At 38.3% G+C, this 19,416-nt stretch overlaps 1 protein-coding gene across 2 annotated transcripts in view; it reads right to left on the bottom strand.

The window, feature by feature from the left end:
• Nucleotides 1-19,416, bottom strand: part of MAN1A1 (mannosidase alpha class 1A member 1) — a 151,238-nt gene that overhangs the window by 108,100 nt on the left and 23,722 nt on the right. For both annotated transcript variants that reach the window (XM_042795828.1, XM_042795829.1), the window contains one exon: nt 3,890-3,986. In XM_042795828.1, the coding sequence (XP_042651762.1) occupies nt 3,890-3,986 (97 nt within the window). The remainder of the gene's footprint in view (nt 1-3,889; nt 3,987-19,416) is intronic.

Here is a 19,416-nt window from a genome sequence, read left to right as displayed (position 1 = left end):
CGACAAGTTACAATATTATTAAACTGGCAATACTGCACATGAAATACAGATACAGATAATTAAAAAAGCCCCTTAGTAACACTCTAATGTAGAGAACACTTCTAGAAAGAGCTCTCTGCAAGTGCAGCAATGCTCATTAGTTTTAAAATTAGTACAGAAGGCTTGGAGAGGAATAGCTCTGGGGTTGGGGGGGCTGGTGGTGGGGTGCTGTGAAAAAATTGGTGAAATTGTGATTTTGCCACTTCCACATTAGGAGGGTAGATGGTTAAAGCTCTATTTTATCAAACACTGTTAACAATAATCTGAAACTTTAAAGGTTAAAGTATTAAAAATTAACAGCACTTACTCAGGGCTTAACTTCTACGAGGTACAGACAGTAAATGGCAGAAGTCACACCAGCATAGGAAACATTCCTTGTTCTGCTGATGTACAGGTAGGGTGCAAACAGATGTTCAGCTATTCCAATTTACTGGAGTAGTCTAGAAATAGTGGTATACTTCATGGAATTAAACTAGTAAGAATGCTAGAGACAACAACTGATGACTATTTGCTTCTGCCTTTTCAAATAGTTGTTACTGTAACTGAACTTTTTGTAGTTGGAGTAAACTATAAAAAAAAAGACAATAATGTTAGTTACTTGCTAAGACAACATGGTAAAAGCCAAAGCAGAAAATAAAAAGGAAATTAAAACATTATGTGGATGTGCTGAAAAGACTTTGCAAGGGTCAGAGGCAAGTATGTGGCTTTGATTTGAAACAGAAATATTTCAGTTTACATATATTTCAGCCTTTCTGTAAAAGGTAATTATTTTTAGTGCGCACACGTGAGAGGAAGCAACTTCTGGTCATAACATGAATATGTCTACACTCTCCCAGTCTAAACGCTCCCTCAACTTACTGAATACACTCCTCTACACACACTGCTCACAGAATACCAGCAAGATCAAGGCAGGTCCTTGTCTTCAAAAGCTGGTTTCACAACCTGGGTTTAGCACAAATAAAATGTCATTTCACAGTTTGGCAGGAAGTCCTCACTACAGAAGAGCTGTACTACTCTTAATCTGTATGAGGTGCTGAAGCAGGATGCTCTTCCTTCCCCTGAGGTCAGAACCACCAACCGTCACTATCGTTTCTCCCATCACCATCCCACTGGCCATATTCCTCTTCCCCTAAGCCCAACAACAGTGTCAGTATAGTTGCCAAATTCATGACGGTATTGCTTAAGTCACATCTAAATGTAATTACACTTCTTAAAAGCCCATCTTATTTTTGTGTTTCAGAGAAACACATCATGACAGTTGTGTCTTGCCTTCAAGACGCAACTGTCATTATCATCTATCCACAAAATGCCTTAGCATGCTAGCAAGCACTGAAGCATTTATACTTTCAAAATTAAGCTTAGAAGCAGTATCATTTGAAAACAACTCTCCCCTTCTGTTAGGAGAGCTATACTATCTGTAACCTATACAACATTAAGCACCAGTAAGCATTGGAACCTGCTGTTCCCCACAATGAGGTACTTAAAGTCTCTATCCCATAACAGACACTCCCAATATATGCAAAGCACCAGTTAATTCATAGGAGGAGAAGTGAGAAGTGTTCAAAAATTAACAGCTGGCTAATGAAATATGCTGTATCTTACTGCTATGAAGACAATCAGAAACTTGTATTTTTGAAAAATTGAGACCTGGAAGCAAGAAGAAAAGATTATCATGGCAAATTGGAGATAGATATGATGGATGACAGTGAACTGGAGGTCTTACTTGATTTCTAAAGGTTGCAAGGAGATTCACAGGAGACAGAGCTGGAGGTACCTAATTCAATTCAGAATTACCTTACAAGGAGGCAACCATTTGCAATCCTTTTTAAAAAAACAAAATAATAACCAGAAACAAAGATAAGGAAAGTTGTTTGCCCTTTCAAGAGGAAAAAGAGGTTCAACTATTTGACCGGAAAAAAAAAAAAAAAAAAGAAAAAAAGGAAAGCCAGATTATCCTTTTATTGCTTTATGAGAAAGAAGGCATCTGTTGAATTCAAACATGAAGGTACACATCAGATCCAATGATCTGAGGACACTATCACAGAGACAAAGGCTTTGTTTGTAAAAAGCAAACGGAGATTATGGATTCAGGAAAGGGTAGCTTATGAGACAGAAGTGCTTGCAGATATGCTGCTCTTTAGTATTCTGTAAAGCAATTCACCAGAAAGAGACCTAATGCTTATTTTGATTTGCCAAGATCAATAAGACTGAAGATGTTTCTAAGAAAATCTCCTCAGCAATAAGATCTTATACTAGATGACCATGATGAGAAAGTGATCTGCATTTAGACTGACTATGGCTCTTACTCCTTTAAATGCAATTTTCAAATTCAGCACTTGTCCTGTTTCACTCTAAATAGTGCCTACAGTGACTTATTCTTATGCAACATCCAGAGAACTCCTGCTTAAGAATTTCACAAGTCAATACATCTACAGTTTTTTCCGCTAGTCCATGCAATATCATGAAGAACTCAAACCTTGTAACTTTTTATACCACTTCTGATGCCAGGTGAAACTACATTAAGCATTTTAATTTTCATGTGCCATCTTGTTATCCTCCAGGAAAACAAAGAAAACAGGATTGCATTAAATATGTCTTCAAACATGACATTAAAATGCACAACTATGAAGATAATAAAAAAAATTAGTTTTGAAGAAAATAGAAACCTGATTTAACCCTGAGGTTACTCCAAACTACTTTGGTTTCAAGCACCCAACTCATGTCTAATGTCCAATAATTAACTACATAATAATCACCTAGTAACATTTTTGACGTTATCTTAAATAGACAAGCAGTGCAGCAAGATCAATGTAGACGTTGTATTTTCAAAATTATTTTTGTATTCACAACTGCTGTCTCTTAGCAACTTCCAAATATAGTTGAGGGTTTGATAAGTGCTCTATTTAGGCTGTTTTAGGAAATGTTTCCACTTCAAACTATCTTTTCCAAACATTCAACAAAATAAGTTCCTGTTAAAATCAAAATAATGTATTGATTTTGTCTCATCTATAGAAATTAGTTAATCTTTCAGCTTTCTGTTTGGAAAACAGCTATTTGAATACAAAGTTTGCTGTCAAACAGTTTAATTCTTCATTTTTCTACAAAACTGAAGATGATGACAGTTCATAGGGCTGCTTTCTCACACTTCCTCAGAATGCTGTTGCTCCTCAGGTGCTATTTATTCAGCCCTGTGTCCTACTTGGACATTGAAAAAGTCTTGCCTCATTACATTGCATTTCTGCAGTGTGCCTCTCCTACCAGAACTTTTCAGCCCCATATTTGTTCTATACTGATAACAAATTGAGTGTTATTTATGCATCTCCTGTGCAACATTTAGAGGTGCAAATAATGGTTACATTCATGAAAAAGAAAGTCTGATAAGGGAGCCTGACTGATATAGATTAACAAGTTTTTTTAAGGAATGGAAATAAATTCCTGAGAACTGCAGACAGCTTCAGCTGCCTTTATGTCTGTAGAGAGTATCTTTTGTTCCTTGTACAGTATTTGTATTTTTTCCCCCCTTATAGTTTTTCCTTCCTGCTTATTGAATGTGGTATCAAGGAGTTCCAATTCATAAAAAGAAGTTTAAGGCAAGGCAGTATTTAATGCAACAAAACTACATCTTGATCATGCAGCAATGACATGCTTAATTTATTCTCAAACGGGAATCTATAGAAGTCACAGAAAGCCTCACCTTCGTTTAATGTTACCTTTTATACATAACATAAGCAAGAAACAACATACTGCATGACAGAGGGTAGAAAGAACTCATGTTTATCACCTATAAGCTTTTCAGCTGATTTACTGTTTTATGCTAACCTTACTAAGCACAAAAATACACTCTACTCACCAAATAAATTGCTCGAATGTCCTTGCTTAGATATGGGTTTCAGTTCATTTAATCCCCATGCGTAACGCTTATAATTATCCCAGGCATGTTTCATCATCTGTAGGGAAACGAAAGCAGGATTATAATGTTGATTTAGCAAGAAACCACGGCAAATACTGACTTGAGAATATTTTCAATATTAAACAGATTTAATTCAATGCTTAGTTAAATACATGTTGTATGCATCAGAACTACGAAATACGCAATACAGAATAACAGTGGCACTGTTTGCTGGGTGGCAGTGGGATGGTAACCGTAAAAATTCCATGTCTGTCCCATCCACCTCTACAGTTATCTACATGCTTATAGTCAAGACACACTCAAAAGTAATTAATTTTTAGGAAGGGAATTCATGGAGTTATGTATTAATTCAAATAAGATTTTATCTCCCTTAAGCATACATCTCAAACTGAGGGAAGTAACGTTTTTAAAGTAAATTTTTCTCCTAGAGCAGGAATTCTTAAGCTCAAAATTAACCTCACACTAGCTTCCAGATTCTAACAGAGACTTTCTTGCATAAAACTAGTCGGTTCAAACTCAGTACAGCTCATAACAGATGAAGGAAGCTAAAGTGGGCAGACAGAACACCTAGGAAAGGTGTTGAGGTTATTAGGATATAAACTTCTATGAATATAAATTCTACTGTATGCATCTGTAGCTACTTGCACATGTAATTTTGCACAAATAGCTGAAAATTTTTACAACTAAACATATCACTACAAAAACATGCTTTGTATAATGCAAATAAATATTGCTTTGGGAAACTGCCTCGGGGAACCCAGCACAGCAGCTCTGCGATAAGAGCAGAGGACATGGGCATCGGGAGCCAGGGCCGTGGGTCAACTCAAGGACACCTCACCCTCACTACCACCACGATCAGCCAGAACTCGCCCAAACTGTCCTTTTTGGGGGTGGTCCGGGTGCCAGGAGCCCATCTGTCCCTCCTCAAACATGCGGCGAGGACAAGGCACGCAGCTCTGCAGGCCTGGTGAAGAACCACTGCCACTGCAGCAGGTCCAACACCTCCCTTTACCAACCACCACCTGTAAGGCCTGCTCAGGAAGGTTGAGGGCCACCACCAGCAGCCCGACTTTATTTAACAGAAGGAAAGATTTTTGCCTCCAGGTTGCCCCTCCTCCCCTCTTCCACAAGACAGAGCAGATGCTGAGAATGCCAGAGGTCATCTTCTAGACAAAAGGTGACAATTTCAGACCTTTTCAAAGATAGTGCTTCAGGCTGTCAGTTGACAGCACTGCTCTGCCCTTGCTTTCAGACCTCTTCTTCAGGCCATGTGTGTCAAGGATAATTCTGTTATATAGCAGTTATAATCCTAAATTTAAAAGCAACAGCCTTGGGACACACTGATAATGGTAATCCTGCACTTTCTTCCTTCCTCTTCCCTTTGCTCAAATCACATAGAGAAATTATGTCAATTAAAAATCTGTATTATGCCAGACTATAATAGAAGACAACAGATTTTGTTGAGTACTGCTACACTTGTGAGAATAAACATTTCTTTGCCATTTATGGAAGCATAAATACACATCTGTCCTGCAGGAAAATTCAGGGATGTTAAATTTACTCTAGAGTCCTTACAGGCTTAACTTTACAAATGCAAAAATTGGTATCTGCATTTAATACATGAGCATTTCCAACCAGAAGGTTAGCTCGGTGTCAGATCTCAGCTGAAAGGCAGCAAAAGTAAGAGGCCCTGTGGAAATGGTCTCAGGCCTTGGATGGCACCGATATGCCAGATGGCAGGAGCTCTGACCTCACTGCAAAATGGCTTAGGAGCTCTCCAGGGACGGGGCATTTTGTCCCAACTCAGAATTGGTAATAGGCAGCCAAGTGGTAGACTTTATGTCTATGGGGCATTCCAAATCCCCGGCTACAGGGATTATACGAAACCAATCATTTAGCCACACCATATTTTCTAATTTACCAATTGAAACTTTCTGGTAATTTTACATTATTATACAAGGAGGATTTTTTTCTGCCTTGACATCATGTGCCAGACCTGCAAACTCAGCTTTAGATAGTAATGTACAAATTGTCAAAGATTTCAGCAGGCTAAATCCTGCTCTGCACTGAACCTGACATTTACCGTGCTTTGCCAAAGCTTTTTTTTTTCTCATAAAATCACATCAGAATTTTTTAATTTATTCAATCTTAATCTGGGAACACCACACAGAAGAGCTTCTTTTTTTCTTTTTTTTTTTTTTTAATTAAACTTGTAATTAACTGGTCTGAATCAAATTACCCAAAAATGCAGTATTTTAACAAAATTAAAATTGCTCAAGCCAGTACTGACATGGTTCTTCCCTTTTCCCCTCCTTTTTCTCCTAGCACATCCCTGCTCCTTCTCTTGTGTAAGAGATGCAGTGCTCATCTATCCCCACACCGAGTCAGTTCAGGAAACAAAAACTTTTGCAAGAGAAATTTTTGGTGTGAGGATCATTTTTGTCCTGTTTCATTCCCCCAGTCAGACTGCCATGAGTATCAGAGTTACTAAGCAGGAGAGGCAGGAACAGCCCCAGACCCAGTTCAGTTCAACCAAAACAGTCATGAATTGCAGGAGGCTACAATATTTCCCACAGGTGCTCAGTTGCCTTTTTTTCCAACTGACATTTTGATCATATTGCATTGTAAATGCATGTGTGAGCTCTTAACAGAAACCACTCTGATTACCTTATTGTTAGTCAACCCCTAGATAGTAAGACGGGAAGCTAGGAACACAGTAGACACTACCTTCTAATAATATTTATTACTGCATGTTAACGAACAAGAATTGTTTTGGGTTTTTTTCCAAAATGTCCTCCCATTTTGCTGAATCTAACGACTCAGGTACGTTTGTCTAATTGCTTCTTAGGAAATTGTAAGGTGTGATTCCAAAAAACCAAGCAGACAGACAAAACCAGTAATTTGAAAAAAACCCAAAACTTTAAGAAATATTTCTGTGGGGAAAAAAAAAAATCACCAGATTCTAATAAGCAAGAGATCTAATTAATCTCTTTTGGCTAATCAAAGTATTAATTTAGAACTCTTCCAGAAAGTCTAGATTTAGATTAAAATACCAAGCTTAGTAAGTAAGTTTCCTCCTAAGAAAATGCACCTTTAGAACATCCTTGCTTTAGACATTTGGACCTTTTTGGAAATAACATTGAAAGCAAAACACAACTCCAGAAGCAGTCAGTAAGTCTTCTAGTGTTTCCAAAGGACAGGAGTTATTCAAACTATACACAAGTATGAATGGCTATTTACCAAAATGTTACTAGGACTCAATGTTACCGTAGTTACTGGGCAAATAGCCCACATATATAGTAGTTTAAAAAAGCTACCTTCATCAACACTGCCTGACGGACAAGTGAGTTTGGGCTTCTAACCTAGCAAGGAGTCTTAATTTCTAGAATTCACAATGCATCAGAAATACTCTACATGCTTTTCCCCATGTGGAAATTACAAAACTATATTAAGTTTCCCACTAAATGAGTTTCCTGTTTTTTAATAGCTTTATTTTCTATTAAGAATGAAAAAGTTCTAAAATATTGAGTAGCAATTTGAATAGACCCTGCCCACTAATAATTACTGTTTGCTTAGGGAAACTCCTGGCACTGGTAGTTCAGGAATGAATACTAACAGTTTTTTGGAGAAATCCATCTATCTTTGCAGTCTTTGCCTTTCTGTTTGCATGAGACATCCTCAAATCAGTATCTCCAGAGTTTTTTAATTCACAAAGGCCCTTTTGATCACATCTCTGACTACTTGTACAAGTATTGTTGATGACTTGAAATGTCTAAGTAAAGATCACAGTTACTGAAAACATCTGTATTTCAACACATTATGGATCCTGTTAGATAAATAAATTCCTAGTGATGGAAGAGTCTAACAGCTTTTGACCAGATGGTTCCAGACACTCTGACTCCTCTACAGTGTAACTAATAAAATTATTTCACCCAAGTGCTTATTCGACCTCTAGGATGTCAATAGGCAGAGTAACACTTGCACAGATGTATTCTTCAGTCCTTCTAGTTTTACTAAGATATGTTCATTGAATCTTAAACTCTAGAATAGCCTGAGAGCTCACTGGGAATCCCCATGGCTACATTAGCAAAGCCCATTTCTGATGGAGCTCTACCTCAGGTCACTCACAATCAGAAGCAGCAGCTGAAGGCTTGACTAGCTAGCATTGTTTCACTAGTAAGCTGGCTGCATTTACATCTTCGGGAAAAAATGGGGCACTGATTTTTACTTTTGAAGTCAGAAAGTGTCAAAATACTACCCTACCTCTGTTGAAGAATAACTAAGTGTGCTATTGTAATTGGTATCAGCAAATCCACTTAAAAGAAAAAGGTGAACATTATGCACAAAAGGACCTATGCATCTCTTTCTTTAAAGGAAGACTTCTGAAATAAAATTTTTAAATCCTTCTCAACCCACTGAACATTAAAAAAAAAAAAAAAAATTAAATATCAGGTTAGTTCTTCAGAAGCAGAAACAAAGACCTTTTCAACAGCTATAATGCTGGCCAACCAAAAGATGATGACAAGGCACTCCCATTTGTTGGTATTTTAGTTACTGACATCTTCCAGAGCACTCTAACACAATGTCTGCAGAGGACACACAAGCCACTTGAAATGTGCAAAATACAATTCTACTCAAACAGGAGTATCCAAGAGTTCAGGCTCTCCACACTGTTGCCAGAAAACAAGAGCGAGGCTGAATCAGCACAGTAATAGTGGTATTTAGATGCAAACTACTGCAGTACCAGGTGGAGTGAAAAGGACTTAATAAGGTTTATTTTTAGCAGTTACATACAAGCTGGGGAGATGTCAAAGGGGACATTAGGAAAAGAATTCAAGCACCTTCTAGAACTGGGATATTAAAGGAAAAAAAATTTCATTGCATGAAATAGTACCATCCTGACCTTCAACAGAGCCATTTAAGCTATGCCAAGACAAGGGAGGAAGGCAGAAGACTAACATACTGGAAGCCCAAGAAATTAAGAGACAAGCTAAAAAAAAAAAAAAAAACAAAAAAACAAACCCACACCAAAAAAAAAAAAAAAAAAAAAAAAAAAACTCAAACCAAACAAACCAATCAACCAAACAACCCACAATCAAAACAAAACCCTGAAAAAAACATGAGTTTGCTTGTCTCATTGCTAGATTAAATAATCTCTCTCAGTTCACACTGAACTTTACACATTTAAATTATTCTCACCTTTTAAACTGCTCCTTATCAGAAATACATTTGCTCAGTCTAGTCTCCCTGAATCTTCTCTCCCTCCTGTTGATGCAACTAAAACTTCATTCACTGTACCAGCAATGGAAATGAAGGAAGACCCTAGAATTAGTAAGAAACTTCTATAAACATTCCACTTAAAACTTTCCTCCTGTACAAATCAACTTGCATGGTTCATAACTGTACTGGGTCTGGCGGCGATAGTTAGCATCCTTCACAGCACCCCATATGGTGTTTTGAATTTGTGGTTGAAAAAATGTTGATAACACAGCAATGTTTTCGCTATTGCTGAACAGGGCTTGTACAACATCAAGGCTTTCTCTTTTTCCAACTCCTGCCCCTTTCCCACTCGTCCCCAACAAGCAGGATGGGGGAGTGGTCAAGAGGTTGGGAGTGGACACGGTTGGGACAGCTGGCCAAAGGAATAGTCCCTACCATCTTCAGCAATAAAAACTGGGGCAGAGGAAGAAGGAGAGTTTTCCAAGGTGGCTATTGCTCAGACTGGGCATCAGTTTGCTTGTGCAAGGTGGTGAGTGACTGCCTTTGCATCACTTGTCCCTGCCCCCTCCTTCCCTCACATAATAAAATTCCCTTTATCTTGACCCACGAGTTTTCTCGCTTTCGTTCTCCCTGTTCTCCCCGCAGCCCACCTGGTGGGCCAACAGCTGTTGGGCACTTGGCTGCTGGCCCAGGTGAGCCTACCACAATGTCCTACAGCCGCTCCAGCGAGGGAAATTTGTAACCGCAACATAACCCCCACCTGGTTTCTTCATTCATATGACAATATTACATAACCATTAGCAAAAACCTCAAGCTTTAGAAAGCTTTGCTTTCTTACTTTCCATTCCCGTTACTGTTAACCAACAACAGAACCTAAATGAGACTTGGTGAATCAAGAATGACAGAAGGGCTGAGGTTGGACGGACTCCGGAGGTCATCTTGCCCAATACCCCTTGGAAGACCTATTCTCAAGTGTTTTCACAGTCCCTAAGTACCATCCAAATTGCCGTACCAATGAAAAACTTCACAGTCATTTGATGGTACTGCCACCAATCAGAATTTCTCTGTCGAAAAACTGTATGATATCCTTCAGCTGATTCACTGCCAGTTTTCATAAAATCATGCTGAATATATAAGAGCCCTGTTTAATATGCTCTTACAGAATCTACTGCTTATCACAGTGAGTAAATTTTGGCAGTACATAGCCTTTTTTATTTTACTTATCAAAAGTATTACATTTGTGTTTCATCATCTTCATAATGCTATTTAGTGTAATATTGCACTTATTAGCTGAGTTTACTGATCTTGTCTTGAATAATTTGCATCTTGAAAACATTAAGTAATAGGTGAATTTTTCTTTAGATCTCAATCCATAACACTTTCTTCCTAGGATTAGGGAGTACAACCACATCGTGAAATCATTTGACAATTTATCTTCTTTCAGAGCATGATCTTTGTTACTTTTTTCATTATTAACTATTATTGCTTTGGTAGTATTTCAAACACTTTATTTCAAGCCTTTCTTTTAGTTCTGCATGTAATCATAACACATTCTAATATCTTTTCCATCTGTGTTTCGATCATTAATAACTGCCTTGAATTGCCTTAAAAAAAAAAAATTGTATTTTTAAAGTAATTTTAATCAGTATTTGCAGCTTTCTACCCTGTTCACAGTGTTTCTACCCTTGACATATAGTGGAAATTCTAGGTAAAGATGTAGGGTGTTCTACTGCAGTTAATTCTTCACTAATTAGTTCAGAACCTTATCTAAGCAGATACACATATGACTAAGAATGATACATGTCCACTTCTCTTTTTCTCAGTTACACCATCTACTGTTATGCTAGACTGACAGCATTAGTTTTAAGCAACTCTTCATAAAACAAAAACTCCAAGTTAACGTCTTGACTGAAGACCAAGATTCACTAGAAAACCAGATAAAACTGGATTATATTTACATCAGGTTTTCTGTAGGTATAATTGTGTCTAGAATTTTATTTCAAATTAAAAATTATCAATTATATTCAACAGAATTTTATTCTAAGCTCTTAATTTTTAGTTACTATTTCTTATTCCAGAAACAAAGCTGAAAAAAAAAAAATCTCAAATATCCAAAGAATGTTCTTCTCACTGGATACTGTTTACTTTTTTCCTTGAATCTGACAGAAGAAGATACAATTGACAATCTACTCCCTTTCTCTACTTGCCACGGAAATTTGTTTTTCTTCTTCAAGACATGTAAAATAAATCCTGTCACTATGAACCTTCATATATATATATAACTACTTCTTATCTTTCAGCAGGAAGATTATTGCAAATCAGGAGCTTGACAGACTTCTGGTGTTTATAACCTCATTTCCTAATAGCATCATCCCAAGTTAAAAGCAAGCTACACACTGTCAATATTTGTTTAACAGTCACTGCCAAAGTGTCACCAGTTCTAATTTAGCAGGTAGATGACAACCATGCTCCGAAGCCCATGCAGGCTGGAGGAGCTCCTCTGAGCACTTCCTGGCAGGACTTCCACTTCGCCAAGCAAACCCCCAAAGGGGACTTTTATATTAGTTAACGGGCCAGTAACAAGGATTCCCACTTGTTCTTTTCCACTAAGCAGCAGCTAGAGGTTTTGGGAACATTTAGGTGCTTGCCATTTAGCTCAGGGCTTTGTTTTGTATCGGGATGGGAAAGAACTCTTCAACAACTCAGAAGTTCGTCTAAGAGTGCTTGCTGCCCACAGCGTAGGGCATTGACACATACCGAGTGGGGGAAATACCTAAAACTGTTAAAATGACAATAGAGCTAAGGTAGCCAAACTGACTTACAGGATTCTCCATTGATATTAAACATGCATATCATATAATGAAATATTTTATATGGTTCTGTATTTAATGCTCTGTATTAAAAGGAGATGTGAGGAAACTCCTGCTACTCCTTAGCATTTCAGGATCCTACAAATTTTTCATTTCTTGCCTGCAAAAATGCATTAAAATAAGAAATCTAGTATCTGCATATAAAAAAGGAATGAAGAGGGAAAATAACAACATTAAGGACTATTCTGAGGATTAATTCGTCATTTGTATTGCAAAGCAAAATCCTCAAATGGAAAGCCTGACGGAAATGCTAAGTATTATTCCCACATGTGTTAAGGTACAGATAAGCTTCTATTCTTATATTTTCTACTCCTCACAGTAGCCTGTAAGCCTCTTTAGTAGTGTATTAAACTATCCAACTAATATTCATCATATGCTGTTCTGGGCATCATTTGTTAACAAGGGACAGACGTTGCACAGTGCTTCATTCTGTTACACATTTTAAAAGGAATAAATTATCCTATTAATTCTGTAACAAGAATTCTAATTAAAAGGTAACTAAAGAGAATAGGAAATTTGAAGGTAAGATATTTTTTACATTTATTCTACTACTGAATATTTTATTTAATGCACAAACACACAGGAAAAACGAGACTATTTCATGTAAGAAATAATTAATAAGAACAGCAGCCCTGATGCTTTGATATATCTCCAGAAAAAAAAAAAAGTTCATTTGAAAATGATTCTATGATATACCAAACTACTCAATGATAACAAGCTACATTTTACTCATTTGTCAGGCATACTTCTCTTTGCTGAACAGTAAAGTACTTCTAAAATTATGAATTTACTGAAAACCCAGAGACCAGAATGCTTTACAGTGAGCTTCTGAGAGCTGGTCCATAGTGCTTTAACTATTGAACGGTTCATTTTAGCAGAAATCACAGGCTGATAAGGCAGAGAAACTTGTAAAGACCAGAGTTCACGTCCACTCTCCAAATACTAGTATCCTTCAGTAGAAGCTGATACCTACAGCCTGCTTCTTACCTGGCAATCAAACTATCTGATGCAGCACAGAAGGATCCTAGCTGAGACCCCCTCCTTGACTAAGCAAAACCTAAGAAGGCAAGAACAACGTACAACCCTTCCCACAATGGGCACTGTCCTTCCTCTTCCTGAAGCCGAAGGTCTGGCTAATTTCAACCAAATTAAATTATCAATTTCAGGGAAAGAAGTGCGGTTCAAAAATCTTGCCCATATAGTTACTCAAATATAACATAACAGCATTCACCCTACCTTGAATCATCCAAAGTAGATCAGTTTAGCTTAGTTCGTCCAATGTATACACAGCAGAATAGGTATGTCAGAAATCAATATTTCCTTTTAAATCTGGGGGGGTTGGATCATATATTTGTTTGTTTCTCCCCCCAGGTAAGCCAGGATTTGAGTATGTTCTATAGGCATTTTAAGAGTTTTTCCTGAAAACATCTACCTTGAAAGCAACAATTAAGATGCTGCCCAACTGCTTTGGCCTCCAACTCTCAGTTACTAGTGGGGGAACCAACCATACTTTCTCAATAGCTACACCAGTAAAATATAGAATTGAAGTGTAGCATTACAAAATTGAGCATAGATGACATTCATGTTGAAGATTCTCTATTTTTAACTTGTTTCAGTTGCCATTTATGTCTGTATACGTATACAAGATGGAAATCTTAAATGAACAGTCCAAGTCATCCAGTCACAAACAAAAGAGCAGTCAAAAGAACAGCCATACAGCTCCTGTTTTACAACTTAGCAACTGTTGCCAAGATCTGCATTTCAGAAAAAAATTGAAGCCTACAGCCTCCCGCTCAAGACCACTGTATTTCTCCAAAGCTAAATCCCCTTCAAACACTTAACAAAAGTCAGATGGACTCTTTAACAGATAGACTGAAAAATTATTTCCTTATAGAGTAAGAGGTAGACGGTGTTTCTTCAGACTACCTATTACTTCAGCAGTTTGGGTACTTTTTCTTTTTTTTTTTTTTTTTTTTTTTTAATCTCTGTGATAGAACAGTGATGCTCCAATGTTATTTTTCTAAGAAGAGTTACTGATGGCTAATTTTTTAAAGAACCAAATCGCGCAGATGTTTTGCAATAGTTAAACATCCATTGAAAGAGAAACATATAACATCATAAGGTAATGTACAGTAACTCAAGTCATTGTTCATTACTGAAAATAACCAGAAAGAAAGGTGAAGTGTTTTCTTTTAAAACAGAAAAGCATTTCAGAGGTGTACAGAAAACTAATGTATTTCTTTGATCTTATGCTGAATTAGTAGCAGCCTCTGAAGTTCATGCATAATTTGACTAATGTCATGAAAGCGAAAAAAAAAAAGAAAACAATCTATGGAAATACTACTCTTATGAAGAGTAGTGGTATACATAGACTCATCCCAATCATTGTAGTTTTTTTTTTTTTTTCCCCTGTTCTACTTATGACTTGCTACACTTTCCAAGAACTCCCAAGCTGAATGGTGTGAACAGCTACGCTCCTGCAACTGCATGATGCAATCATATTTTTGTTCTCTATTTTTCCCTACTGTTCTTTATACAGTTATTTGATAAGGTTTGCTTCTAATTAATTATAAATTATTCATGGCACAGACTGTATCTCCTACTAGCTCGTTAGGTACCTGGCACTACATAGCCGTGCTGCTACTGAAGTTCCCAATCTCAGCAGGGATAATGCAAATAAAAAATAAGCACAGTGCTATGCAGTACAACACATCCAGATGAAGCGATTAACATCAAGGTGATTCAAGTTGCTGTTTCAGAGCATGATTAAAATCCACAAAAAGGAAGTACGGTGGATTTAAAGAATCTGTGTATTTTTCTTTCCCACATTTTGAACTTTCAATCTCCCCTCACATGCCTGCAAGTTTTATTCTGCTGCTAAAGCCAGTAAGTAACAAACTTCTGTCCACCCCATTATATGGCCAGAGTCGATGTATCCAAGCCTATCCACTATGTCTTTCAAAACAAAAACAAAATAGGAATAACAACCAAAAAAACAACAACCCACCAAAAGTTTCTCCCCCTTGCAGAATGAGTCTACATTCATCCCACAATCCTGCTTCCCTACCAGGGCACATGTCAGAAACTGGGAGGTACAAGAGAGTATCCTTGCTGGTAAGAAGTTTTAGTTCTGATAGAACGCCAGACTGGCACTGAAAGGTAAAATTTCAGATGTATTTTTTAAGTGCAATTTTTCTTCAACTGAGTTTTCTTTTATTTAATTGCATCCTTTTGAAGAAAGTATTTTTAAATATTTTTTTTCATAGTAGCTTTTTTCTTAAGGAAAAAAATTAAAAAGTGATACATGTATTATTAGTAGAATTGGGACTATCACCAACCTAGTTAAGTAGCTAAAAACAATAAGTAAAAACATAAACCAGTTATAAAACTATTAGATACCAGTTAATGAGAAACTTACTAAGCTTGACATTGTCACTGAATTCACTAAGCGCAGGGCACTTCGAGCTTTCCAAAATACTGGATACTGGCAATAAATACTTTCCTCACCCTCAGGCCATCAGCTTTTGACAAGAGGCCAGACCAGACCATATCAAATCCCTACCCATATGCCACTAATTATCAGCTAGAAGTATTTTTCTCCTTTTCCCCCAACCCAAATGAGTTCTTCCTTTCCACTCACCTCTCCTCTCACCAGCATCCAGTTAAAGAAGCCGCAGTACTTCACTGTGAAAGCTCATTATTGTGGCCATAGTGAAACTGCGCTTTCAGAAGTCAGAGAGCCTGTTCACTGAAATGTATTTACATAGATTAAACCGATACGCAGTTGCTGCATGGATCAAGGGCTAAATCTGCATCATTACCACTACCCTCAGAGAAGTATCTTCAGACTAATAGCCTGAAATTAGAGCAAAAGGATTGGACTGTTTCCCAACAGCTGAAAACTAGTTACACAGGGGTCAACAGCAGGTTATACTAATTTATGAGGGTTTTCCCCCTCCTGCTCCTTTTAACATCTTTATCAGTGACCTGGAGGATGTGATGTAGTGCACCCTTATCAAATTTGCAGGTGACACCAAGTTGGGGTGGGGAAGGGAAATCCCATTTGGGAGCCCGGGCTGCCACTCACAGAGGCCAAGACAGGCTGGAGGAACAGGGCAACAGGAACATCACGAAATTCAGCGGGGACAAATGCAAAGTCCATAACCCCTGGAACAGTACAGACGGGGGGAGAGCTGGGCTGGGGAGCAGCTCTGCAAGGCCAACGTGGGACTGTGGTACACAGGGAGCTGTGCATATGTCAGCAGTGCCCAGGCAGCATCGGGGGGACAGGATTATCCCTCTTCTCAGCAGACCACATCTAGATATTGTGTCCAGTTCTGGGCCTCTCAGTAAAAGAAAGGTATCAATAATCTGGTGTGAGTCCAGTAGGGGTGGGGGCTGCAGTGAGCGGGGGGACCAAGCCTGTCATGTCTGGAGGAGTTGCCACTTTGAGGAGAGGCCGAGGGACAGGGCTGCCTCAGGCTGGGGGGTGCTGGCAGCAACCCCCCGTGCCCGCGAGGAGGTGGTGGGGAAGAAGGAGCCAGGGACAAGGGGCATCGGCCGGACCAGGCGAGAAAGGTTTAGGTGGTAGGAAAGGAAAAGGCTTTCCCCCCTGGGCCCGGAGGGGCAGAGGCACAGGCTGCCCAGGGAGGCTCCGTCCAGGGGGGTCTCCAGCCCCGAGGGGGCACAGCCCTGAGCAGCCCCCCCTGACCGCAGCGCTGAGCCCCCCCTGACTGCGGCAGGGCCGGGCCAGGGACCTCCTCAGACCTCCAAACTAAGCTATCCGGCAATTCCCATTAAATTCAGTATGGACTGAAAGTATTTACCTCGATTTTACAAAGCAAATGAATTGACCCGCTTCTCTCCATTTGACAACAAGGACACAACTAAAATTTCAGCCCAAGATCGTGGCTGTTTAAAATATTCCAGATGAGAATTATGAGTTGTTAAGGTTTTTTCCAGCCTTCAGAAATATTACAAGTTATTTTCCGTTTTGAATGAACTACTTCAGCTATGCAAAACACTGCCAGCTCATATCTGACAGGAAGTTAAGAGCTATCTGCATATTGCCTTAGTATAGAAAGATTCAAGAACAACTAAGATAATCAGACCCTGGTGAAACATGATGAAGATCCAGTGTCATGTACAAATTCATGATTTCTGCCCATTTCACATTTACATCTACTTATCTCAGTCAGGACTGATCAAAAAGCTTACCCAGGGCCGCATCTGATTTCAGAAGAAAATTATTTTAAGAAAGATTTATTTCTGCAGCCCTCAAACTATCTCCAGGAAACATGGGCTGCATTGTAGAAAATTTTCCGAGGTGAAAATTTGTTGTTGTAAATTTGTCATCACATCTCTCTGTACGAACAATGAAAGAACCACCATAACAGAAAATGTGTATCAGTTATTTTCCTTTAGCAGTTTTATTACAGCATTTGAAATTGACACTGTAAACCTAAATATCACCATTCTTTGTGTGGCATTTGTTTTCCTCTTGAAACATTCACGTGAATCCACCTGGCCTGTGGATCCTGATACAACCAGTGCTGGTGAAGTTCCCAAAATACATGACACACAGACCTTACGCCTTTTGCTTAATTCCACTACCACAGTATATACACATTACAGAACAATGATCAGATTTGTAAGTTAGCTTTCCAGTTCACATAAAGACACCTGCAAAAAATTAATAAGACACTTGCCCTCATGCCCAACTGATGAAACATACTTAGTGGTATCTATAATTTCTTTCATACAAGCTGGAGTTAAGGATGACAGCTTGGAAATGACACCTTTGTACTGAAAAATATATACATATATGCAGTGAATCCTTTTGTGGAAGGATACAATTTAAAAACAACCTTAAAAATCTGTACCAATCTGCTTTTATGTACTAGAAGTAATTTAACCCTTAGGTAGCATCTTTTCCAGTGATATACACAGCATATTAATGTTTTACACCGTATTTTTCTTATATATCCAAATGTTCCTCAGCAAGAAGCCTTTACAGATGAGATAGCAAATTATAGTCCTGTTAATATTTCATCAGCTCTACATGGATTTGAGAAGCTTATGGAGAATGTCTGTGCTCATGCTTTCATGACAGGCAGAAGAAATCAGATGCTCAGTTGTACAAGTAAATTAATGGAAAACCGTAAAAGTGATATGCAGTTAAAACATCCAAGATGAATACTAGTGCTCTGTTCCAACCACCTCCTGGCAGTAGAGGATACAGAAGAAACAGAAAACTCAATTAAGAGGCATGGAGATATTTTCCTCAATTGAAAGGCTGAAAGATTAGCTCTCCTTATTTGTAAATGGACAAAAAGAGAACAAGATAAAAGTAAAGGCATACAGAAAGTAAGGGCTCCTCCTGCACATCTTTGTAAAAGAGAAAAAGAGAAAACGAAACACATAAATGTTAGGTTTATTACTGAAAAGGCAAACACTCAGGAATCATTGCCAGAAGATACAGACAGTGACAACTTAATGGGATACTGAAGGATTTGAGAGAGCAGATGGTCATGGTGGCCCAAATTTCATACTGCACTTCCTAAGCTGTTAACAAAAAGTGCTTCAAATGCCTTATAGCTTTCACAGCTATAATGGAGCATAATTCCAGTTTGTGCTATCTGTAACACAGCTAATGGCACAATGACTTTCATGCTGTGTAGTGTTATTAGGAGGAGACACCTTCTACCCCACCCACCCAGTAGACTTATTCCCACAATGGTCAAAAATTTTAGCTTTGCACTGCCATCTACACGTGCCAGTTTCTCAGCACATATGGTGCCTCACACGAATACATAAGGTATCATAAAAAAATATAGAAGCTGCTCCTCTGTAATACAGTGCAGTCAAATAACTATCTGAAATTTCTGTCCCTTCCTAAGCAGGAATGGGGAAGCCAGATATAAAGTTAACAGACAGGCAAGCTTGGAGAAAGAAAAGACTGTGGATGGGACCTGTTTATCAGTGCACACTTCTCCTTTCTTTTATTTCTCTTGCGTTTTGAGGCAGGTATGTAAAACCACACAAGTTTCCCAGATCAGCTCTGTTGATTACACACTTTACTTCAAGTACCCCAAAGGAAATCAATCAAAGTATTTATTGTACTTAAAACTACAATACAGAAGAGACCAAGTCTGCTCTCCCTCAAAACTGTTTCGGATAGTTCAGTTTAAACTATCCAAAATACTCTAGGGAATTTTCTGCAGCTGTTTCTAAGAAACACTTCAAAGATAAGCTCAATTACGTGGCAAAAGTGAAAACAAAACATCCAAATTGTCATAATAATTTCAAAAAAATAGTACCTATGCCAAATCACTGAGTTACAATGAGTCTGGTAGAGTGGAGCTGGTGGAAAAGTTC

This window comes from Tyto alba, unplaced genomic scaffold (genome assembly GCF_018691265.1).
Source record: "Tyto alba isolate M040663 unplaced genomic scaffold, T.alba_DEE_v4.0 Super-Scaffold_22, whole genome shotgun sequence".
Taxonomy (NCBI): domain Eukaryota; kingdom Metazoa; phylum Chordata; class Aves; order Strigiformes; family Tytonidae; genus Tyto; species Tyto alba.
Note: the sequence above shows the minus strand (reverse complement) of the source record. Positions and strands in the feature narration are given on the sequence as shown.